Genomic DNA, 25,101 nt, shown 5'->3' with positions numbered 1-25,101 from the left:
TCCTTTAAATGCAATCAACAAGCTCCCGACCGTGCCCATGTTAGGACTCACGCAACGGATAAACACCGCTTACCAGTGCTTTTCTATACTTCCCCAGTCCCCAACACACATTCGATTAGCCTTCAGAAATATGTATTGTATAGACATCTATTGTAGAAGCAGGGGTGTGGTGGCAATACGAGATGGAGCTTACAGTCTCTTTGACAACAGCAAAATTGTTGAAGGCTTTTATCCGGCTCCAGGACTGAAGGTGGGTATTTTCTCCTGGTTTCTTTGGCGATGCATGTGAAGTGTCTGCTAGGGTTTTCACTACCAATTATATTGTCTATTTTGCATTTGTTCTCCAGCTGTTTAACTGCAAGTTCTAGTTTGACATGCTAGCCTTAGCATTTTAATCTTGAGGTTACAATTCTAATTTTTCCGAGCACAATGCAATGTGTATGTCTGGTCTTCAAATGTTTGTAATCTGCTACGGTAGTTTAGATGTAAAAGTACAGTATGTAAGCTACACAGAAAGTTTGGGCATCAATCTATCCACATATGCAGTTGAGGCTGTGCAAAGTACCTTATATATTTGTAATGTGATTTCTTATTGTACATAGCATACTCTACCATTGCATCATATGTAACAATGACATGTCTATAATCACCCAGAATATAGTATACTGCCCAAATGCTAATCATATTACACCTAGCAGTGACTGGCAAATTTTAACCTTTGCATCCACACCAGACACCACCTCCTACACAATGCCACAGCCCTAACTGCAGATCTATTCTATAGGGTATTTTGGTTGTGAGGTGACTTCAGTTTACAGCATATACAGAAATGTGCTTCTGGACACATTAATAGCATAACTTTTTGTAACTCTGTCTGAGAACTGTAAAGGCTGATGTAATGAGATTGGGGTACCAGAGTGGCATGTTCCTAGTATTGCCAATGCTAATATTTATCCACCCCTGTGCTAGACCTTGTTTACTGTCTTAATATGTGCACGTTTCCTGACCCCCACCATGCTCTTACTAGCTTCATCCTACACCCCCTGTCACTCTTCAGTGCACTTATGTTTTATTGCACATCAATTCAAAGGAATCAGAGTTAAGCATAGTTATTGAATCTTGGGCAGGGGCGTCCAATTTAGTTTTCTCCCTGTAGAGCTGGATATTAGGAAATTACTTTGGATGGAGGGCCAAAAAATTTTTTTTTCTCTAAGCTGCCCAGCAATTAGTTAAAGGTTCTTTGCTGAGTAAATCTTATTCTAAGAAATGCTAGAACTAATAACATCTTGAAATAAACATATTTTTTATGATTTTAGATAAGTTTTACTCATTGCGATTAGTACTGTATTAATGCAAGTCTTGGGGTTCTGACTTTGTCCGCTGGCAAGAGTGACTTATATTCTTCTCAGATACTGTCTTTCAGATATTGACTGTGGTCGGTATTATACTCCGGTTATGATATATCTCCTCCTCCTAAGATACTGCATTTTATGCTCCCTGCCTCCATCATACAGGATTCTTCCTTATATACAGTCACCAGTGCCTGTCCTCCCTCAGATAAAAGCCCCTTTCACTAGCCAAGTCCCTATTATCCTCATGGCTTATACCACCTTCTCCTGAGAAGCAGTCTCTTATCCTTTTCGTGTCTGACTCTGTGACTGGGTGAGAACCCCATGGCTGGTTTGGGAGACTACCCAGGGGCGGGAAATTTGCACAGGCTGTTTCTATCTCTCGTGGTGTTGCCTCAGCTATGCCTGTCTCTCGAGCAGGGCGATTGCAGCTCTCCTAACTCTCCATGATGGAGGTGCAGTGATGTAGTGTCCGGTCAGAGGGCCGTATTGGAGCAGGTGGACGGCCGCATTTGGCCCACGGGCCTTAATTTGGACGCCCCTGATTTAGGGTAATGCATTAATCAGGAATAGTATATCTTGTAATATTTTATTATACAACATGAAGGGATAATACATTGTTAGAGTGTATTAACCACTGGAATGCCATCAGTTGCCTATTTCTGTTTTATGTAAACAATGTAGGTAATTCAGCACTTAGTGTTTCTCCTTTTTCCTTGAGGAGCACAGATAGCTGAACAGGCGACGCATCAAAAAAAAAAAAAAGATCCATACCTTTTTCTTCTTTGGGGTCCATAGGGGATCCACAGGGATACCATGTGGAAAATGTGGTTGGAGTGATTTAGGCACCAAACAGTTAAGCTTTCAGCTCCTAGGATGCCTCAGGTCCTCTTCCACATATACCCCTCCCCTGGCCACAGGCATTCAGTTTTTCGTTTGGTGCGGCAGGATTCAGATGCTCCTTTATAACGGGGACTGCTCAGGCAGTCCCAAGCTTTTTATTTTATGGTTTATTTGGTTTTTTTTTTCTTCAGGGCAAACAGCATTAGGCGTCCTAAAGAGCGCCTGTGCTGCAGCTCCACCTACCCCTGCCAGTGCTGCAACACCAGTAACCATACTGGTAATTTTGGCGGGCACAAGCGGAGCTTGGTTAGCAGCGATGCTGGGACCCGGGACTGAAGCTGGAAGCACTGGGTCGCAGGTAAGGTGGTTCCCCGCGGGCGGGGAACCATGTGGCAGTCCGTACCTCCGGCGGTTGGAGTCCTGACTGAGGTTGCTGTAGTGGGGCGACTTGCGTCCGCTCCTCCACTAGACCACTGGGGAAAATGGCGGCGGCGGCCATGTTATAAGGCCAGCGCACTCGGGGGGTTAATACAGCATAGGGAGGTAGGCTCTCCCCGGCAGCCCCTCCCCCAGCCCAGACGCAGATCCAGCTGAGGTTTCCGCCACGTCTGGGTTGCTCCTACTACCGTCCTCTGTATGTGAGACGACCAGGGACCACTATTGGTGCTCTGCTGAAGCTGCTGGTCTCAGGAGGTATTTTGGTCTAGTCTCCCTGCATACCTCTCCCCAGAGGCCAGGTTATACAGCGCTCAAAATCCTACCAAGCCTTGTGTTTTGAGTAGTTGATTAAGACCCATTGCAAGTATATTGTATATGCATTGTATGTGACTTTTGCTAGCCCTGCTGTGTTGTTACTGGCTTTATTTTCTGTACTGTCAGGTATAGCTATAACTGTAACTGCTGTTTGTCCTCAACCTTTTGCTACAGGTATACAATCGGGAATCCGGCTGCCGGATTCCCGACAGTCTGCTTCCCAACTGCTTCATCCCGGCGTGGGATAAATGACCGGCGTCTATATCTAGACGCCTGTCATTTCCCCGACACAGGGACACCGGCAGCCGGGCGCCGCGAGTGGACAGCGGGGGGGGGGGAGGGTTAGGTTTAGGGCTCCCGGGGGGGTCTTAGGGTTAGGCATCCTCCCCCCCCCCCCCTCGGGAGGGTTAGGGCTAGGCTAGGGGGGAGGGAGGGTTAGGCACCCCCGGGGGGGACTTAGGTTTAGGCAGCGTGGAAGGGGGTGTTAGGGTTAGGCACTTAGAGGGGGGATTCTAAAGTGGATGTTCCTCCTTTGGTGGGGGTGGTCAAATCAATTCTAAATACAGAGGAAGATGAGCCAGCTCCTAGACCTAAGACTCCAGTGTTCAAACACCAGAGGGTGTAAAAGCTGAGTTTCCCAAGTCTGAGCTTATGGGAGAAGCATGGAGTACTCCAAATAAACTGTTCCATGTTACAAAAAGATTCACATCTTTGTATCTTTTCCAACCTACTGGATGTACGAAGTGGGAAGTCCCTCCTACTGTGGATGCTCATGTGACACATTTAGTCAGGAGCGCTACATTACCTATACCGTACGTATCTTCCCTTTAAAGATCCTACAGATAGAAAACTTGAAACATGTCTTAAATCAGTGCCTTCATTGTCTGGAGCTGTAACTCTGCTGGCCATTGCTGCAGCCTGAGTATCCAAGGCTGTTGAAAAATGGACGGGGGCATTGGAAGATACTCTACCAAATGCTACCAGAGAGCAGCTGACCTATATCTGCCACATATGGCAGGCGGCTTCTTAATTGGGAGAAGCAGAATAGTTGCTGGACTCTTGGTTTCTAAAGCATCGACCGCTTCGGTTGTTGCTCGTAGAGCCCTTTGGTTAAGGTCCTGGAAGGCTCTGGAATCCCTGCCTTTTTATGGAAATATACTTTTTGGAGCAGAATTGGATAAGATAGTGGCTACTCTGGCAGCCTCAAAATCTGCAGGTCTGCCATCAAGCGCTACATCAAAGGGAAGAGCCTTTCTCCAGACCGTCTAATTCTCGCAGGACCAGCAAGCAGCAAACAAAGAGGTCCTGGCTGGTCAGACGTTCAGCTTCCAAGCCAGACGACAAACCCTCCGCCTCCGATGGCGCGGGCCTCCTCCTTGGGGATCCCAGGGTGGGAAGCCGACCTCTTCATTTTGCGGACTACTGGCATCAAACAACAGACGCCTGGATCCGAGTACTGGTCTCTCAGGGGTATGCTCACCTTCCGGAGGCATCCTCCCCAGAAGTTTGTTTTTTGTACAACTCCCCCATCAGATTCTATCAAGGCCTTGGCCTTGAGGAGTCCATTTACTCCCTACTGCGGGCAGGGGTGATAATCCCGGTTCCTGTGGTTCAACAAGGATTTTTTGGTTCAGAAATCAAAAGGGTCTCATCGCCCTATTCTCAGTCTGAAAACCCTCAACAAGCTTATCAGTGTACCCAAGTTACGTATGGAGTCTATTCCGTGAATTATTTTGGCAATGGAACCTGTGGATTGTATGGCTTCCCTGGACATTCAGGAAGCGTATCTGTTTGTGCCTATTACGCCATCCCACCAACAATTTCTACAGTTTGCTGTCCTGCAACAACATTACCAATTTCAGGCACTGCCTTTTGGTCTATCAACGGCCCCTCTGGTCTTCACCAAAATAATGGCGGTTATGACAGCCTACCTCAGGCGTCAGGAAGTCAGAATACTGCCATACTTGAACGACCTCCTGATATTGGCACAGTTTGCAGCTGTTTTACAACACAATCTCCAACTGACCATTGCCTGCTTACAGACACACGGCTGGATCATCAATTGGAAGAAATCCTCCATTTTCCAATATAGCGGATGGTACATCTGGGGGCACGTCTGGATTTTCAGACACAAAGGTTGTTTCTGCCAGGGGACAAGATCTTGGCCAAATTATTGTGAGCACGTAAATTGCTCCGTAAGGGAAGGCTATCCATTCTATCAGCAATGCAGGTCCTGGGGTCAATGGTATCCACCTTCGACATGGTGGAATATGCTCAGTTCCACGCCAGGCCTCTGCAACAATTGGTTCTCTCCTGGTGGAACAGGCAGTATCGTCTAATATGGTCCCAGAGGATCCTTCTCACTCCAGAGGTTCTGCTCTCTATCTTGGCGGCTACAAAAGGCTCATGTGGACAAGTGTCGCCCATTCCGGATTCCAAATTGGGTGATCCTCACCATGGATGCCAGTCTTCACGGTTGGGAGGTAGTAACAAGTCATCATACCTTTCAGGGAAGACTGACAAATCCGGAAAGTCTCCTGCCCATAAACGTCCTGAAGCGTCGTGCAGTATACAAAGCGCTCATCCTGGCACAGGACCTACTCCAAGGCAGTCCTCAACTGGGAAGCAGATTTCTTAAGTCGCCAGGACATACACGACAGAGAGTGGGCTCTCCACCCTGGATTTTTTCAACTCTTTGCGAACAAATGGGGCTTACCAGACGTAGACCTCATGGCCTCACGTCACAGGAACGGGTCCTTCGTGGATGCGCTGGCAGTGAGGTGGGACTTCAAGCAGGCGTATCTCTTTCCTCCGATTTCCCTCCTCCCAAGGGTCCTCAGTAAATTCAAGCAGGAAGGCGGCACAGTAGTACTCGTAGTTCCTGTTTGGCCCAGGCGTCATTGGTTTACCAACATACGGAATCTATCCATAGACACTCCGTTTCATCTTCCTCTATGGCCAGATCTGTTAGTGCAGGGTCCCTGCCTGCATCCGTACTTACCTTGTCTGTCTTTGACGGCGTGGCTCTTGAGTCTTTCATCTTAAGAGCCAAAGGTTTCTCCAGCTCTGTGATTCAGACATTGCTTAGGGCACGAAAGCCTTCCTCTGCCCGCATCTATTACAGAGTTTGGCACTCCTTTGGTCAATTTGTTCCCACAGAAAGTATGACCCTAAGGTTTTTAGGGTTTTCCTGGTACTTACTTTCTCCAGGCTGGGTTAGACCTTGGTCTCTGTCTGGCCCCCGTGAGAGTACAGGTTTCTGTGCTGTCAGTTTGGTTCCAGTGAAGGATCACTTCTCTGCCAGATGTTTGAACTTTTTATCAGGGTGTTCTCCGAGTTCAGCCACCCTTTGTCCCACCGGTGGCACCGTGGGATTTGTCTCAATACAGGCTCCCCTATTTGAACCTTTGGACTCGATAGAGTTGAAGTGGTTGACAGTAAAGACACTTTTTCTCCTCGCTATCTCTGCCCGCAGTGTCTCTGATTTGACAGTGCTCTCTTGTCGCTCCCCCTTTTTGATTTTTCACCAGGATAGAGCTGTCCTCCGTGCACTGGCGGGTTACCTTTCTAAGGTAGTGTCCCGTTGTCATGTGAATGAAGAGATTGTGGTTCCAGCTTTCCAGTCTTCAGACCTTTCTAAGTTGAAGCATCCCTGAATGTGGTTGTGCTCACCGTTTCTATGTGGATCATACAAACTCTCTTAGAAAATCAGACGTTCTTTTTTTGTGTTGTATGGATTTCACAAGAGGCTGGCCAGCTAACAAACTCTATGGCTGCGCATGACTATCTGGCTTACACGCAGGCTGATCATCTTGTTCCTAGCACGGCAACAGCAAATTCTACTCGGTCTGTGGGACCATCGTGGGCGTTTCGACGTGGTGCCTCTGCTGAACAATTGTGCAAGGCGGCCGCATGGTCTTCTGTCCACACCTTTCTTAGGTTCTACTCCTTTGACCCTTTTGAATCGGGATGCTTCCTTTGGGTAGCAAATTCTATCTGCTCAGGAGCGTCCCCACCCTTAAGGGAACTGCTTTAGGACATCCCCATGGTATCCCTGTGGACCCTAAAGAAGAAAATAAGAGTTATGGTAGACTTACCTTTTTGTTAACTTTTTTTTTTTTTTTTCTTCGAGGTCCACAGGGCACCTATCCTGACGCACTTAGCTGCATTGGATAATTTTTCTTTCAGTCACGGTTTCCCTCATCTTTTGGGAGTGTTTCTGGTGTACATTGTCCTTCCTTCTCCTACCTTGGGCTTGTTTGCAAAAACTGAATGCCTGTGGCCAGGGGCGGGGTAATATGTGGAGGATTACCTGAGGCATCCTGGGAGCTGAAAGCTTTAACTGTTTGGTGCCTGGATCACTCCAACCACTTTTCCCCATGGTATCCATGTGGACCCTATGGACCTCGAAGAAAAAGTTAACAAAGGTAAGTCTACCATAACTCTTATATTTAAATTGTTGTAAAATTTGCTTATCTTGTACAGAATAGTTTAGTTTTTTATGGTATTTATTGACATGGTCATTTTTTAGCTACATATATTTAGGCATATTTTGTTTCTGCTTGCAGACTTTCCTAAACATGTTTGTGGACAGCAATCAGGATGCAAGGCGTAGGTCTGTTAATGAAGATGACAATCCACCTTCACCCATTGGAGGCGATATGATGGACTCCTTGTTATCCCAGTTTCAGCCTCAGGCACAGCAGGTAATTGCAGAAACTGACATGGCTAAATGACTGTTGGTGCCACAGTATTTACCCAAACACACCACTCTTGAAAGCAGTGTTGTGGCCTTGTTTGTTAATTACAGTAACCTGTATACACTGAATTAGGAAATTGGTTCACCCCGGGTAAATATTTGATTGTATCTTTCTATTGCATATTTACAGTTTGCAAAACAGTCTGGAGCATCGGGTGCTTATCCGCTTACATCCCCGCCGTCTTCGTACCACAACACTGTTACACCTTCTCCAGTAATGATGCACTCACAGTCACCAGGTGAGCTCTCACTTCATACATTGCAGACAATAACTATCCCACTCTGTGTGTCATGGCTAAGGTACTGCTCAGTACTGGGAAAAGAGAATAGCTGAAGCCTCTAGACTGTTATTAAAATTTGATCAATGGTGCATACACACGGTCCAACTTAAAAGAATGATATAAACGATATCGTTTGATCATTTATAGTGTTCTCTTTTTCAACCCCTCTAACGTCAAAACGATGTTCGATGCACGGGCACAGGTGGTCGATATTGCCATCGCCCGTGCATGCACTCCAACCTGGTCGATATCGACCAGGTTATCCTGTTTGTTCTAAGGGCCTGCGATCGTTGATCGCTGCATTAAGTCGTAAGGGGGTTGGTGCATGTTGCTGGATGTTCAATATCCAACATTCAGCACATGCAGGACGATCAGACAACGATATCTGATCGTTGTCTGTTCGACCCGTGTGTACGGGCCATAAGTATGTTGAATAGCCAGTTCAAGGAAGGAGAATGCGGAAATTGGGTAGAAAAAGTTATGGAAATCAAATGAGATTTGCCGATTATAAGGAGTGTTAGCTGAGTTACAGTGGTGTAGGAGCAATTGCAGTTGAACAGCTGTTACTGTGGGAGGGGAAATAGGTGTTCAAAAAACCATAAACTGAATGGAAACTGGAGAAAACATGATCAACACAATGAGAAGGATTAATTCCATGGGAGAGACTGAGGAAGGGGGTTAGAGGCAATTGGAGAATGTGGATTATCAGTTGAGATGTTGAAATAAACTAAGATAATGATGTATATGCTTGAGGATAAAGAAGGGGGGGGGTTGGAATCACAGCCATAGTGAGAATCAATTTTAGGCCGGTCAATATGACACGATTTCCTGTGTGGAAATCCTGGACTGTTTGCTAAGCAGTCGCTTAGTAAATTTCCCCCTATGATTTAAATTGCACTCATCTTTGCTTTATCCAAGGACTTTGCATCCAGCATTTTGTACTCCCATAAAATATGTTCACTGCTGTTTTATCCATTACTGTGCCCCAAGCAGACCTGGAGACTGCCTCCACTTACTGTAAGTGTTATTGTTCTTCCTTCATCAGGGAACTTGCAAAGTTCACCTAGTGGTGCACTCAGAGCACCTTCCCCTGCATCTTTTGTTCCAACTCAGTCTCCTTCATCCCTTGGGATTACTATGGTTCCAACTTCAAACTTTGCTAGCCCTCATGGTGAGTATTTGATACAGAAATCTTCTTTTCATAGTAAAATCATTCACTTGGAATACATTTTTTGTTTTAAATTTATTTTGTATTTCAGACCATCATTTCAGTTTTTACTGCTAAAGTGACATTCACAGAAACTGAACGGTTTACATTATTATTTATAATATGCAAACTAGAGTTGCTGTTTCATTGTGTATCACAGAGGTTCCCAAACTCTGTCCTCAAGGCACCCATACAGTCCAGGTTTTAGGAATATCCATTCTTGACCACAGGTGACTTAATTTTACCTCAGTCAATTAGATTTAACCACCTGTGCTCAACCGTGGACATCTCTAAAACCTGCCGTGAGATCCGTGTTTGGGCAGCTCTGGTATATAATGATATTGTCATTACAACAGAAAAAAATGTAGTAGAGTACACCATGTGCTAACACCAGAAGTTAAAACTTTTATTTAGTTTGTTTTAAAATGGAGTAATTGTGTGCAGTGGTTTGAGTGTTTTTTTTTTGTTGTTTTTTTTTTTTTAATACACTTGTAGAATACCAGACACTGTCAGTCACAAAGGATAAGGAGAAAACTATTAAAAAGGCAAATACCTATAAAGATGATGCATTGTAAAATGGCTAATGGGATTTATAGGTAGATTTTGATGTATTATTACAATTGCACATCTTCCACTTATAACCTTGTGGTGCTTTTCAATAATTTTAAAATAAGTTTGACTCCCAAAGTATGGTGGAACGGTTTAGTTTTTCTTTATTGTGAATGCTTCTTATTTTCTAACCTCCCTCTCATTTGCATATGCATTCTATTTGCATTTAGCGGGTAAAGCCATAAAATAGCTTGCATTAAATATTGTGGGTTTTTTTTTATATTCTATTGCATTTATTAAAAAAAAAAAAAAGTCTTGCCCCAAAAAAATCATGTTCATTTTGATAAAAGTACCAAGATAGACAGACATTATTATCTGCCTGGAGCTTGCTAATGTGGCACACATGTTGGGGGGATGGCAGTGTGTACCCAGCTTTACTCTTTCAATGAAGGGAAGCATTGCTGACCATAAACATATACATTAGGTAATCACTTTCTAAGACACCTAAATAACTAAATGCCCTTTGTTTCATTGTGTTCCAGGGAAACCAGTTGCTAGACACCTGTATAAGCCACACCTCTGTACAGAATTGTCTGCCACTTCTTTGCCTACTCAGTTACTTTTGTTTTTTCTAAAGCTGGCCACACACTAGACCAGGGGTCTTCAACCTTTAAGACCGTGTGGGCCACACTAAAAAATTCAATGAAGTCCAGGAGCCACTAAGCTATATTGAGGTATTTAGACTCTGCCCCAACCTCAAGCAATTATGTACATGTAATAATGTAACAATTACAACCAGGAATCTGGAGATTAAAAGACCTACATATGGTTATAATTTAATACTATACTCAGTAGCGTCACTAGGGTTGGTGTAACCGAGTGCAGTAGCTCATGATGTCACCCCACATGGACCTTCTTTTGCATCAGACCATCCAGAATCCTTAATAATAAGATACAATGGCACCAAAAGGGGGAAAAAAAAAACACACGCATTAACCCCCACTGCGGGGGGCCACACATTATAAATAAGAAAACACACAATCCACAATATGAAAAAAAAATCAAACATATAGGCCCCCTCATGAAAATAATAAAACACACAGGCTCTGCATGAAAAAAAACATATTAGCCCCCACGTGAAAATAAAACACATAGCGCTGTGCAGAAGAAAAAAAAACACATAGGGCCCCACCTGAAAATGTATGAAGTGTTATAGAGCCCTTACACAGCAGGACCACCCTGTGTGCTAAGCTACAATTACATCCAAAGATACATATTCAGATAGAGAGTGACATCACTTGATGACATGGAGAGGTTGACAGCACTTGATGACATGGAGAGGTTGACAGCACTTGATGACATGGAGAGGTTGACAGCACTTGATGACATGGAGAGGTTGACAGCACTTGATGACATGGAGAGGTTGACAGCACTTGATGACATGGAGAGGTTGACAGCACTTGATGACATGGAGAGGTTGACAGCACTTGATGACATGGAGAGGTTGACAGCACTTGATGACATGGAGAGGTTGACAGCACTTGATGACATGGAGAGGTTGACAGCACTTGATGACATGGAGAGGGTGACAGCACTTGATGACGGAGAGGGTGACAGCAATGGGTGACTGAGAGGGTGACAGCAATGGGTGACTGAGAGGGTGACAGCAATGGGTGACTGAGAGGGTGACAGCAATGGGTGACTGAGAGGGTGACAGCAATGGGTGACTGAGAGGGTGACAGCAATGGGTGACGGAGAGGGTGACAGCAATGGGTGACGGAGAGGGTGACAGCAATGGGTGACGGAGAGGGTGACAGCAATGGGTGACGGAGAGGGTGACAGCAATGGGTGACGGAGAGGGTGACAGCAATGGGTGACGGAGAGGGTGACAGCAATGGGTGACGGAGAGGGTGACGGAGAGGGTGACAGCAATGGGTGACGGAGAGGGTGACGGAGAGGGTGACAGCAATGGGTGACGGAGAGGGTGACAGCAATGGGTGACGGAGAGGGTGACAGCAATGGGTGACGGAGAGGGTGACAGCAATGGGTGACGGAGAGGGTGACAGCAATGGGTGACGGAGAGGGTGACAGCAATGGGTGACGGAGAGGGTGACAGCAATGGGTGACGGAGAGGGTGACAGCAATGGGTGACGGAGAGGGTGACAGCAATGGGTGACGGAGAGGGTGACAGCAATGGGTGACGGAGAGGGTGACAGCAATGGGTGACGGAGAGGGTGACAGCAATGGGTGACGGAGAGGGTGACAGCAATGGGTGACGGAGAGGGTGACAGCAATGGGTGACGGAGAGGGTGACAGCAATGGGTGACGGAGAGGGTGACAGCAATGGGTGACGGAGAGGGTGACAGCAATGGGTGACGGAGAGGGTGACAGCAATGGGTGACGGAGAGGGTGACAGCAATGGGTGACGGAGAGGGTGACAGCAATGGGTGACGGAGAGGGTGACAGCAATGGGTGACGGAGAGGGTGACAGCAATGGGTGACGGAGAGGGTGACAGCAATGGGTGACGGAGAGGGTGACAGCAATGGGTGACGGAGAGGGTGACAGCAATGGGTGACGGAGAGGGTGACAGCAATGGGTGACGGAGAGGGTGACAGCAATGGGTGACGGAGAGGGTGACAGCAATGGGTGACGGAGAGGGTGACAGCAATGGGTGACGGAGAGGGTGACAGCAATGGGTGACGGAGAGGGTGACAGCAATGGGTGACGGAGAGGGTGACAGCAATGGGTGACGGAGAGGGTGACAGCAATGGGTGACGGAGAGGGTGACAGCAATGGGTGACGGAGAGGGTGACGGAGAGGGTGACGGAGAGGGTGACGGAGAGGGTGACGGAGAGGGTGACGGAGAGGGTGACGGAGAGGGTGACGGAGAGGGTGACGGAGAGGGTGACGGAGAGGGTGACGGAGAGGGTGACGGAGAGGGTGACGGAGAGGGTGACGGAGAGGGTGACGGAGAGGGTGACGGAGAGGGTGACGGAGAGGGTGACGGAGAGGGTGACGGAGAGGGTGACGGAGAGGGTGACGGAGAGGGTGACGGAGAGGGTGACGGAGAGGGTGACGGAGAGGGTGACGGAGAGGGTGACGGAGAGGGTGACGGAGAGGGTGACGGAGAGGGTGACGGAGAGGGTGACGGAGAGGGTGACGGAGAGGGTGACGGAGAGGGTGACGGAGAGGGTGACGGAGAGGGTGACACGGAGAGGGTGACGGAGAGGGTGACACGGAGAGGGTGACGGAGAGGGTGACACGGAGAGGGTGGCAGCAATGGGTGACACGGAGAGGGTGGCAGCAATGGGTGACACGGAGAGGGTGGCAGGGAGAAGGTGACAGCAGTGGGTGACGGAGAGAATGACAGCAGTGGGTGACGGAGAGACTGTGACAACAGGGAGAGGGTAACAGCACTGGGTGGCTGGGAGAGGGTGATGCCAGGAGAGGGTGAAAACAGTGGGTGACAGTAGATTATTTTTTTACCTGGGCCCAGAACTTCAGTGCAGCACGTGGATGGTGGCTCCTCGTTGGACGTAATGCCTGGGACAGTCACAAGATCGAGACATCGGATCCCCGGTGCCCAAGTACAGCCTTTTAGAGAGTGGAGGAAGCCAGGGAACGCAAGGTGGAGAGGGGAGAAGCTGAGGAGAGGATAGGGAAAAGTGTGGCCCCCTCCTCCCCTCCAGCTGGGCACGGCCTCAAAAAAGTCGGGAGGAGTTGAGAAAAGAGAGCGGTCTCTCCTCCCCCTCCAGCTGTTCCTGGACTGTCAATCACAGACGGTGTTCAGGCCGCGGTATACAGTATAAATCAGTGTGACTTATTGTAATGCCGGCTGCTGTGGGGGACCACGGATGCCACGATCGGCGCGCCACGGGTTTGAATACCCCTGCACTAGACCAAAGGTATTTAACATGCAGCCCTCCAGTTATTGTGAAACTATACATCCCAGCATGCCCTGCTACAGTTTTGGTGTTAGTGCATGCTAAAACTGTGGAACGGCATGCTGGGATGTGTAGTTTTACAACGGCTGAAGGACCGCATATTGAATAAACCTGCACTAGACCACTTTTCACCCAACTGGTCAAGTACACAGTGACTCCATACACCTAACCTCCTTTTTCATTACAAAAACCAACTTCTCTCCTACTGAAAGATTGTGTGCTGTCACATTTGTGGGCAGACACGGCTTGCCTCCTTCTGCTTGTTAAAAGAAACATTTTATTAATTTCTTCTTCAGGGTCCATAGGGCTCCACAGGGAGACAATGGGATGTAGGTGGGATCTTGGAGGACCGGACACCAACAGCAAAGCTTTTCTTTCCCAGGATGCTTCGGTCCTTCCCCCTATACCCCGCCCACTCCCTATCGGTGTTCGGCAGGAGCTGGGTCATAATTTTTAACAGTGGGGCTGCTTATTTTTATGATACGGTGAGCACAACCACATCCAGGGAGGCTTCACCTTCAGAAAGGTCTGTAGACTGGAAAGCTGGAACCACAATCTCTTCATTTACATGACAATGGGACACTACCTTAGGAAGCTAACCCACCCGCGTTCGGAGGACAGCTCTATCCTGGTGAAAAATCAAAAAGGGGGAGCGACAAGAGAGCGATGCCAAATCAGAGAGTCTGCAGGTAGAGATAGCAAGGAGAAAAAGTGGCTTTACTGTCAACTACTTCAAATCTACCTACCGAGTCCAAAGGTTAAACTAGGGGAGCCTGTATTGAGAACCAAAGATAAATCTAACAGTACCACCAGTGGGACAAAGGATGGCTGCACTCTGAGAACACCCTGATAAAAAGTTCAAACATTAGCCTGAACCTAACCTCCCGGGTGGGTGCCTAACCCTAATTCCCCCCCGGGAGCCCTAAACCTAAGGCACAGCTGTCCACGCCCGGCATCCCTTCGATTGGGATGCTGGTCTCCCGGTGTCGGTAAAATGACAGGCATCTGTCATTTAATCCTCGCCGGGATTAAGTAGTCTGGAAGCCGGCGGTCGGCATTGCGTCCGCCGCCTTCCTAAACCGCATAAAATGTCCAGGTTTTATAATACTGATCCCATTTTGTGTGCCTTTTAGCGTTATCTGTAATCGGAAGTTTGGCAGTTGCAGCTCGACTGAGTTATGATATCACCTTTGCTGCAGTAGTTTTATTAGACCCTGTCCTTTTCATTGTTTGGCACACCCGTTCACTTTTTGTCTGCGACTGCTACAACTGAAATCGGTAATGTCTTCCCATGTTCTGTGTATGTTGTCATAAGCCTCAAAACTGTTACTGTATATACACTGACTAAGGTGTCCCTTTATATACACTGACTAAGGTGTCCCTTTCTCTTTCATCCACTAGGGGACACTGGAGGTGCTTACGCTGGGGTATAGAGGCGTGGATAGCTGGAGCTGGCACTTTAAAATTTAGAAGTGTGAAGCTCCTCCCCCTCTATGCCCCACCAGCCCTCTGTTTAGAAAATGTGCCCTTGGAGCTGGTCACAACCTGCTGTGCTCCAGCAAGCCACATAATTTATTTATTTTATTTCAACTCTGGTACCTCCAGAGCAGAGTTACGTCTACTAGCAGAACACATCCGTGAGTCTGCAGTTTACCTGGGAGAAGCTTCGAAAGATATCAGTCAGATTAGTGCTCGCATATCTGCTTCTGCTATTTCGGGCCGCAGAGCCCTCTGGTTGCGCGCTTGGCAAGCGGATGCAGAATCCAAGCGTGCGGTGGAGGGTTTATTTTTCACTGGCGATATGCTGTTTGGCCCGGAACTGGACAAATGGATATCCCAGGCCACGGGGGGTAAGTCTTCCTTCCTCCCGTCGGTTGCTCCAGCTCCCAGAAGATCTTACAATGGACCTTCGTTTCATTCCTTTCGTGCGCCACATTCCTTACGTGGTAGAGCCAGAGGTGCTCCCACGCCACATAGACGAGGTAGAGGTCGTCTACACCCTGTTGCACGTAGACCAGAGCATAAACCAGCGAAAAAGCAGGTGGCATGACGGTCTTCCGTCCCACCTGGGACCTCCTGCAGTGGGAGCCCGCCTACAAAACTTTCAACAGGTTTGGAACCAGACCTTTACAGAACCGTGGATCCGCAGACTAATTTCCCTGGGGTACCGAATAGACTTCGAAGTCCCCCCTCCACCTCGGTTCTTCACCACAAGTCTGCCAATGCCTGCAAGCAAGGCCAAGGTTATACAGGAGGCTATCCAGTCTCTAGTAGTATCATCTGTACTAGTTCCGGTTCCGGAGCATCAGAGAGGTTTGGGGTTTTACTCGAACCTGTTTGTAGTACCAAAACCAGATGGCTCGGTCAGGCCCATCTGAAACCTCAAGTCTTTGAACCTGTATCTGAAGATTTATCGCTTCAAAATGGAGTCTCTGCAGTCAGTCATAGCGAGCTTGGAACCAGGGGAGTTCCTATTATCCCTGGATATCAAGGATGCCTATCTCCATGTCCCCATTTGGGAACATCACCAGGCTTTTCTGCGTTTCGGCATATTGAAGGATCATTATCAGTTTCGGGCATTGCCGTTCGGGTTATCCTCGGCTCCCCGCGTTTTCACCAAACTCATATCAGTCATGATCGCTCTCCTTCGGTCATCAGGAGTGAACATAATCCCTTATTTGGACGACCTGTTACTCAGGCCTTACTGACATATCAGACCCTAATCCAACACGGTTGGATAATCAACTTCAAGAAATCAAATCTCAATCCGTCCCAGAAACTTATGTTTCTGGGCATGATCTTGGATACGGCCTCACAACGGGTTATTCTTCCAATAGACAAGGCCCGGGATATCCGGTTGTTAGTTCAGCTGGTCCTCAGAACAAGGAAGGTGTCCCTGCTTCTTTGTCTGTGTCTCTTGGGGAAGATGGTAGCAGCTTTCGAGGCACTACAGTTCGGCCGGTTCCACTCCAGGGTGTTTCAGCTGGACCTGCTAGCACAGGGGTCAGGGTCTCATCTGCTTCTTCATCGACAGATCCGTCTGAGTCCGGTTACCAGAGTGGCCCTTCTTTGGTGGACACAATCCAACAATCTGTTAGCGGGCAGAAGATTCGGAGTGTGGGACTGGATCATCGTAACAACGGATGCCAGCCTTCGAGGATGGGGAGCAGTAGTCCTCGATTATCACTTTCAGGGTCGATGGTCCCCTCTAGAACAGAAGTGGCCCATAAATGTGTTGGAACTCAGAGCGATTTACAATGCTCTGATAGAGGCAACAGACTTTCCAAAGGTTCGTCCGGTAAGAGTTCAGTCCGACAACGCGACGCCCGTCGCTTACATCAACCGCCAAGGAGGGACTCGGAGCCATGCGGGAAGTAACTCAGATCCTTCGGTGGGCTGAAAAACAGTCAGTAATCCTGTCGGCGGTATTCATCCGGGGTGTGGACAACTGGGAAGCAGATTACCTGAGTCGACAGGATATGCATCCCGGGGAATGGAAGCTTCATCCAGAGGTGTTCAACGCGCTGATACGTCGGTGGGGATGTCCTCAGGTGGACCTCATGGCGTCGCGATTGAATCGTCAGCTCCCAGTATACGTCTCAAGAACTCTGGATCCGCAGGCGGAAGCGGTAGACGCCTTGACAAGTCCGTGGATCTACGACTTCGTTTACCTTTTTCCTCCGATTCCGCTTCTTCCTCGTCTTCTAAAAAGGATAAAACAAGAATCAGCCTCTGTAAATCTCGTAGCTCCGAACTGGCCTCGGAGAAGTTGGTTCTCGGACCTTCGGTCCCTATTGTCAGACGATCCGTGGCCCCTTCCTCTACGCCCGGATCTTCTACAGCAGGGTCCATTCGTACACCTCAACCTAGCGCAACTGCGTTTAACGGGGTGGCTCTTGAAACCGATATCCTAAGACGCAGGGGCATCCCAGAAGCGGTTATTCCCACCATGCTACGCGCCAGGAAGCCAGTTTCGGCTGCGCATTATCATCGCGTCTGGCGTGCTTATATCTCATGGTGTTCCAGTCGGGGTCTTCCGTCTAGAATTTTTCGATTGTCCCGGTTTCTGCTTTTCCTTCAGACGGGTCTGGATTCTGGCCTTCGGCTGGGAACTCTAAAGGTGCAGGTTTCTGCCCTCTCCATTTTCTTTCAAAGAAAATTGGCCCTCATTCCTGAGGTGCAGACGTTTCTTCAAGGGGTCTTGCGCGTGCAGCCTCCTTTTGTACCTCCGATAGCTCCCTGGGACCTAAACTTAGTGCTTCTGTTTCTTCAGTCGCCCATGTTTGAACCTTTGGAGGAGGTCGATCTTAAGTACTTGTCTTGGAAGACTGTCCTCCTCCTGGCTCTCGCTTCGGCTCATAGAGTTTCGGAATTGGGTGCTCTGTCCTGTAAGCCACCTTACTTTGTGTTTCATGCTGATAGGGCGGAACTCCGGACGGTAGCCACCTTCCTTCCCAAGGTCGGCTTTCCATATCAATCAGCCTATTGTGGTACCGTCGTTGCTGGAGGACTCTGGTGGATTTTCTACCTTGGATGTGGTTAGGGCTCTCCGCATGTATGTTGCCAGGACAGCGTCCCTCCGTTAGTCTGAGTCGCTTTTTGTCCTCTATGATGCTGTTCAGAGGGGTTGGCCGGCATCTAAGCAGACTTTGGCACGTTGGATGTGGCTGACTATTCATCAGGCTTATGATAGTGCTGACCGTCGGCCTCCTTCGTCCATTTCGGCTCATTCCACACGTTCTGTGGGTGCGTCATGGGCGGCCGGTAGAGGGAGCCTCCACATCACAATTGTGCCGTGCGGCTACTTGGTCTTCAGTTCACACGTTTGTCAGGTTTTACAAATTTGATATGTTTGTTACTTCGGCATCCCGTTTTGGCCCGCCTTGTTCTGCAGGCGCCGCAGAGCGCTCCCGCCCGTGGGGGAAACTTTGGGACGTCCCCAGCGTAAGCACCTCCAGTGTTCCCTAGTGGATGAAAGAGAAAATGGGAATTTGGTACCTACTGGTAAATCCTTTTCTCTGATTCCACAGGGGACACTGGATGCCCACCTCTGCGCTCTATACCTGCCTGTTCTGTTTTGTTCTGTATGTTGTATGATTTAGTTATTGTGTGTTCTTCTCTCCTTTCACTCCGCTTGTTCTCCACCTCCTCTCGGTCTTCATTTTCTAAACTGAGGGCTGGTGGGGCATAGAGGGGGAGGTGCTTCACACTTCTAAATTTTAAAGTGCCAGCTATCCACGCCTCTATACCCCAGCGTAAGCACCTCCAGTGTCCCCTGTGGAATCAGAGAAAAGGATTTACTGGTAGGTACCAAAATCCCATTTTTTGTCACAGATACTTGAAAATCTGACAGATCTCTTTGTACTTCCACCAACCCGTTTAAGTCCCTACATTGTATAGTGTTTCTCTCTTTTTTTTTTTTTTTTTGACCACATCCATTAAAAAAAAAAAAAAATGAAAATAAGCCAATCTTATAGCACGGTGCCGCCATGTGGTAGATCTGCTTTGTGCCCCAACTGCTGCAACACCAAATCTGACCCACTATGTGTGCTGTTAAAGTATGTAGCTAATAGAAGTGAGCAGTGTCATTTAAAATGGATCACAATTGTAAGTAGAACTAAAAATGGTAGATACTGTAGTAAATATTTGTACATTCACCAAGTTGGAAGCAAGTGACATCTAATAAAAAAAGCCATTTGGGAGGTTTCACATAGAGAAGTGATTTTTTTTTTTTTTTAATGCTTTTATAGATTCAGCAGCATTGTGTGAGCACCAGGCTTCAATACCAATGTCCGTACACATAGTTAGACAGGATTTGGGCCCTAGAGTTGTGTGAGAGGATCACTTCCTGCATGACAGGCACCTGCTTGTGCAGTTGTAAAATAACCTCACACTCAGGCAGATAGTGGTGCTCTATGGTCATCTTCCAATAATGTTTACCGACATGCCCAGCAATTAATTGGATTATTATCAGGCATCAATCACTTTTGGGTTACATGCTGCTATATGGAGTCAATTACCTGATTTTTGGCTGCAGCATTAGCATCATCCCAGAGAAAGATAAATAAATTCATGATACTATTTGAAATTAAGCTTTTAGCTGGGATATTTGTACCTTTTTGTTTTGCTCAGCAAAAATCTGCTGACCTATATTGTTTTGACAAATTTTATTTACTAGTGTAATGTCCCTTTTAAGTCAATATTGACAGTAGAGGTAATGTGGTAAAATTTCATTTTGCAACCTGCACAGGTACATTAGACCCTAGTTCTCCGTACACCATGATGTCACCCAGCCAACGTGCAGGGAATTGGCCAGGGTCTCCTCAAGTGTCTGGTCCTTCTCCAGCAGCTCGCATGCCTGGAATGTCACCAGCAAATCCATCTCTTCACTCTCCTGTCCCTGACGTGTCTCACTCCCCTCGAGCTGGAACAAGTATGTTGTGGTTCCAATCATGCTCTCATTTAGTGATTCTAGCATATCGTTCTACTAGAGCTTCTTCAGAACTATTGCATATTATTTTCTTTTTTTTTTTTTTTTTTTTTTTTCTTTATACAAAATACAGATATTTTTTTTTTTTTATACTAGCAAAAGTAAAAGCATTTATCGGCTCATCCAAAATGTATTCACAGTGACAGGAATTGATCACAGATTAAACAAGTCCAGAAAACCTTCATTAAACAAAGCCCATAGTGGAATTAACTTCAGAATTCATTAAAAAAAAATCTTCGTACAGTTTTCTATTTTTATCATAAGACTATGAAATATGTAAAGAGACCCAAATGCTGAACTATGACAAAATTAGGTATTGCATAATAAAAAATCGCAATTAAGTTGCCACCATGTATTTTTACTAATGTTGTACTATAAATACTCAACAACTGGTAAATATTTTAATACTTTCTCTGTGATCAGTACCAATGTGTGGAGTTTAAATGCCAGGTATAGTCTCTTCCATTTTGCCTCTTCGAATATTGATTGAGGACTGTGGTGACAGCATCATGTTTTCTATAGCACATGCCACAGGAGAAAGCAGTCTTATTATTGTCCTTGCATATATATATATATATATATTATTTATTTTTTGTAAATTGGAGCCAAGCCATGTAAGTAACAGCAAAGGAATGGTGTGATCAGAATTTAATTGGTTTGGTACCAGTTGCTGAATTACACATTCTATTTCATCTTTTTCTTTTTTAGGCTCTCAGTCAATGCCGACAAATATGCCTCCACCTCGCAAGCTACCTCAACGTTCTTGGGCTGCCTCCATCCCTACAATCCTCACTCACAGTGCCTTGCACGTTCTCCTGTTACCTTCTCCTACACCTGGTTTAGCACCAGCACTGGCAGGCAGCTACCTGTGTTCTCCTCTTGAAAGGTTTCTTGGCTCTGTTAACATGAGGCGGCATCTTCAAAGGATAATCCAGCAGGAGACTGTACGTAAAGAAGTTTAATGTAATTTACACTTTATTCGCACATAAATATTTTCACAATTGCCCTCTTTTTGTCCTTTGATTATCTGATGTTCCTTCTACACAACACAGAGTTAAATGCTTAAGTAATGTAAATGTGCTTCCTAGATATACAAGATTCTCTCAATTAAAAAAAAAAACTGTGATCCCATAGTACTTATGTGCCCTAACATTTGTGAGTCTTTGCGATCATAATATCTGAAATAGTGTCAAGATTTTCTGCACATCAGGATGGAAGTTAAACCTTGAGTTATACGAAAATGTATGGGGTGAGTACAGGGGCGGATTGGGAATTGAAAGAGGCCCCATGTGCGCGCCGAAGGAGCGTGTCCAAAAAAAAGGGGTGTGGTCTTGTGTCAAGGGGCGTGGCCTTGTGTGAAATGCCATGCTTGCGAGCCATTTTTCCCCCTGTTTTCGTCATGCTGGGGAAATGCCCACCGCTCCGGGAGCAAATGGGCATGCCCCCAGTACCTCTGCAGTGAATAAACAAAGCAAGCATGTGAATGAGTATTTCCTTACCTATATGTTGGTCCTTCCTGGACAGGCAGCGTCTTGACTTGGTTTTCACTATTCATGCCGGAGATCACATTGTCTGGAAGTCGCCTGTTTGTGTAGGGAAACAAAAACAAAACAATGGCATCAACATGTAGTGGCTATCAAGTCAATGGTTACCTAAATCTATGGAAAGGCATGCTGAGACCTGCAGTTTCATAGCAGCTGAGTGCCACACATGGATTGGGTATTGCCAGCGCAAGGGATCCTGGTGGTCAGAATGCCACCGCCCGCATCCCGACAGAGTTAGGATACCGACACTTGTTGGTCAGTATCCTAACACTCCCCCTCTCCCTACCCATAACCATCTCCCCCTCCCCAGTGCCTATACCTAACCTCCCCCTCCCTACACCCTAAAACCAAACCTCCCCCTAGTGCCTAACCCTAACTTGCCTACTAACCCCAGTACTTACAGTCAGTATGCTGGCAGTCGGGATGCTGCCACCGGAATTCTGACAGGTGTCAGGATTCCGGCGCCAGCATTCTAAGTGCCAGCATCCTGACTGTTGGGATATTGGCCGCATCCCCCACATATTGCCTTCCCCTGATTTAGAAAACTCGGCTTAGGCAGCCTGTGTGCCTCCTGCAATGGAACTAAAAGTCCAGCCATGCCCTGGAATGAGCTTTTCAAAGTGTGCTGGGACTTGTAGTTCCACAACAGAGAAGCTAGACATGTGACACTGCCTTACGTCATTCACCTTCTCATCCTGCTCAGATTCAGTCCTCCTCTTCTTCTTCCACCTTGTGCTGGTCCTGGGCAGTGTACACCTCTCAGTCCTGGATGACATGTTGGGGCTGCTGCTCACTGTCCCTGTCTGCCTGCTCCCGGCCAACGTGCATGTTCAGTTGGAGACTGGAGAGTGAAACTGAAAGTAATCAAGAGACTCCCCGGAATGTACCATCAGTAACCTGATGGGGCGGAGCGTTTTCACAGTGGGCTGCTCTGTCTCTGTGTTCCAGCCAGAGATAGTCTGGCTGATGTACTAGTGATCACTAAAGGACAGGAGAGCCTCACACCCGGATGTGGCACTCACACCCAGGCACACAGCGGCCGCGGGCCGGATATTTCAGGGCAGGGACCCCCCCTCCCCCTGTAGTGGAGAGGGCCAATCCTCCTGAGTCAGTGTAATCATGCTTGTTCCGACTTCACTGACAGCCGCGGTCATGCTCCACCCCGCGGTACAAGCACATTGTGTACAGTCAGACCCACTTTCAGGACATAACAGCCCTAGTGGCCCCACAGGTGGCGGCCCACTGGGAATCTTCCCACTAAATATTATGGCCAATCCGTCCCTGGGTGAGTATATAGTTTTCCATTCATGAACTTGCCTAGGCCTTCAATCACATCTATTAGGGTCTTTCTTTGGTTGGCTGAGGATCCTAGACCTCACACTCACCAAAGTTCAAGTGTCTGCTTTCCATGCGACTTACGCAACATTTCAGATTGATCTGTAGTATAACCTTCCATGGATGAGGGAGGAGGTCAAATGCAGAGTACTCAATGAGGAATCAGGTCAAGTCACTTCAGCCAATTCTGTTGTTTTAGGCAACCATAATTGTTGCTTGCTTATTATTCTGGCTGTACTTTTGAGACTCAACATCCCGGTATAGAAGATCAGGAAGCTGCCTCCAAGCATTAGCTTAATAAAAATGCTCCCACTAGCATCTTGTATTTCTACCCAGGCCAGTTATTGAAGAATGGATAACTTCAAGATTCCTCCATCCCCTAAAAAAAAAAAAAAAAAAGAAGATGGAGGGGTTTTTAAAAAACACTTATGATAGCATTTGACGCTGCTTAGTTGAAAAAGGAGAGCTATAGGTGGTCAGGGAACCTTCCTGATAGGTTGTAAAACAGGGCTGCGAGTGATACAAATGACTTCCTACAGTATATCCTGGACATGCTCAGTGGCAGAGCTTTTCTAATTGTGGTAGCATCCTCAGACTACAGTCTTATGGGGTGATTCAGCTTGGAACGGAATTGCAAACCTGCACGCAAGCAGTTTGCAATTCCAACCTTGTAAATAAGCAAGTGTAGGAGGAGATGTATGACACCCCTGCTGCATTTGCGATCCCAGCACTGCGACAGAGGTCGCAGGCTGGGATAACAATCGCAACCATCGGCCAGTCAGCTTACTCAGGCAGGCCGACTTGGCCAGGAAACTTCCTCCGTGGACACAGCCTCTGGATTTACCACTCCGGTTTCCAGGAACGCCAGCTGCCCCTGTACCGCCCCTCAAATGCCTCTGCATGTCAATCAGCTAGAGGCACAGAAGGGGCTGCGTGCGATCATGCAGGACCTGTTCTGCACATTCGTAGAAAGGGTTCTGCACACGCGCAGATTTCCGATGATCGTGAATCTGCACGTTGCGTGCAATGCTGAAATTAGCCCCTAAGTTAGCAGACAATGCACCAAATAATTCCGTTTTCGTTATTGAAGCTGGATTTAAAGTGGCTCATTAAGGCCACCAAAGGAGATAGATAGATATATATATATATATATATATATATATATATATTCTGCATAACAGACCTAAGCATATTAACAGCCTAGAGAAAAGCATTTAACAGAGTACAAAAAATTATTTTCTTTCTGTGACAATTTGTTTGTTGCTACTCTGTTGGGTCATTTCAAACCTATATGGAAGATGTTAAATTATCATCGTGGTGGGGGCCTACCATTATGTGCGAATGGAAATCAGCCTAAAATAACCTAAATATTTCCCATACACAGACTGTATCAGATTTGACCAAACATCTGAGTTGATTAAACAACAGTTTGCCCAGTTGGATAATGACCACCTGCGTAGTCAGCGTTTGGCTAGATTTACCACCTTTCTCAGTCCATATATGGCTCAGAATATGCAATATTTTTTGGCCTATACCTCATTATGGTAACTGGCCTGTTAGGTCTAAAGTCACATAATTGACTGTTTTAAATAACTGTTACCAAAGGCATTCCTTTGTAATGTTCAATTTGTAGCTTATATTTCATTATGGCAGAGATGCCAGTCTGTAATTGTTTGTATTTTTCCATTTAATTGGTAATGTAGATTTGTTGTTCATTCTAGCTGCAGCTCATAAACTCAAATGAACCAGGGGTAATTATGTTCAAGACTGATGTTCTAAAGTGTCGGGTGGCTCTTAACCCCACTACAAATCAGACTCTGCAGTTGAAAGTGACACCTGAGAATGCCGGGCAATGGAAGCCAGAGGAACTGCAGGTCCTAGAGAAGTTCTTTGAGACCAGGGTATGGGTTCAAGTTTTCTTTATTACACAACACATTTACTCTATCCCACACAGAAATTGTCACTTCATACTTATTGTGTTTAGTATGTTTGCACTGATCCCTAGTCTATATGCAAAACATGAAAGACTAGTTTTCTACTTCAGGG

At 46.9% G+C, this 25,101-nt stretch overlaps 1 protein-coding gene across 2 annotated transcripts in view; it reads left to right on the top strand.

Moving 5' to 3' along the window:
- MED14 (mediator complex subunit 14) overlaps positions 1 to 25,101 on the top strand; it is an 83,785-nt gene that overhangs the window by 45,734 nt on the left and 12,950 nt on the right. Inside the window, exons 21-27 of one of the 2 annotated variants that reach the window (XM_088451699.1) lie at positions 1 to 250; positions 7,514 to 7,651; positions 7,835 to 7,943; positions 9,031 to 9,156; positions 19,937 to 20,119; positions 20,885 to 21,120; positions 24,777 to 24,956. The exon at positions 1 to 250 is cut by the window's left edge and continues 20 nt beyond it. In XM_088451699.1, coding sequence (XP_088307825.1) covers positions 1 to 250; positions 7,514 to 7,651; positions 7,835 to 7,943; positions 9,031 to 9,156; positions 19,937 to 20,119; positions 20,885 to 21,120; positions 24,777 to 24,956 — 1,222 coding nt within the window. The remainder of the gene's footprint in view (positions 251 to 7,513; positions 7,652 to 7,834; positions 7,944 to 9,030; positions 9,157 to 19,936; positions 20,120 to 20,884; positions 21,121 to 24,776; positions 24,957 to 25,101) is intronic. The other variant, XM_088451701.1, reaches the window with a different exon arrangement.

The sequence above is a fragment of the Taudactylus pleione genome, unplaced genomic scaffold (assembly GCF_031769625.1).
Source record: "Taudactylus pleione unplaced genomic scaffold, aTauple2 ptg000026l, whole genome shotgun sequence".
In the NCBI taxonomy this organism is placed as follows: Eukaryota; Metazoa; Chordata; class Amphibia; order Anura; family Myobatrachidae; genus Taudactylus; species Taudactylus pleione.
The sequence above is the reverse complement of the archived record's forward strand: the minus strand, read 5'-3'. Positions and strand labels throughout refer to the sequence as shown.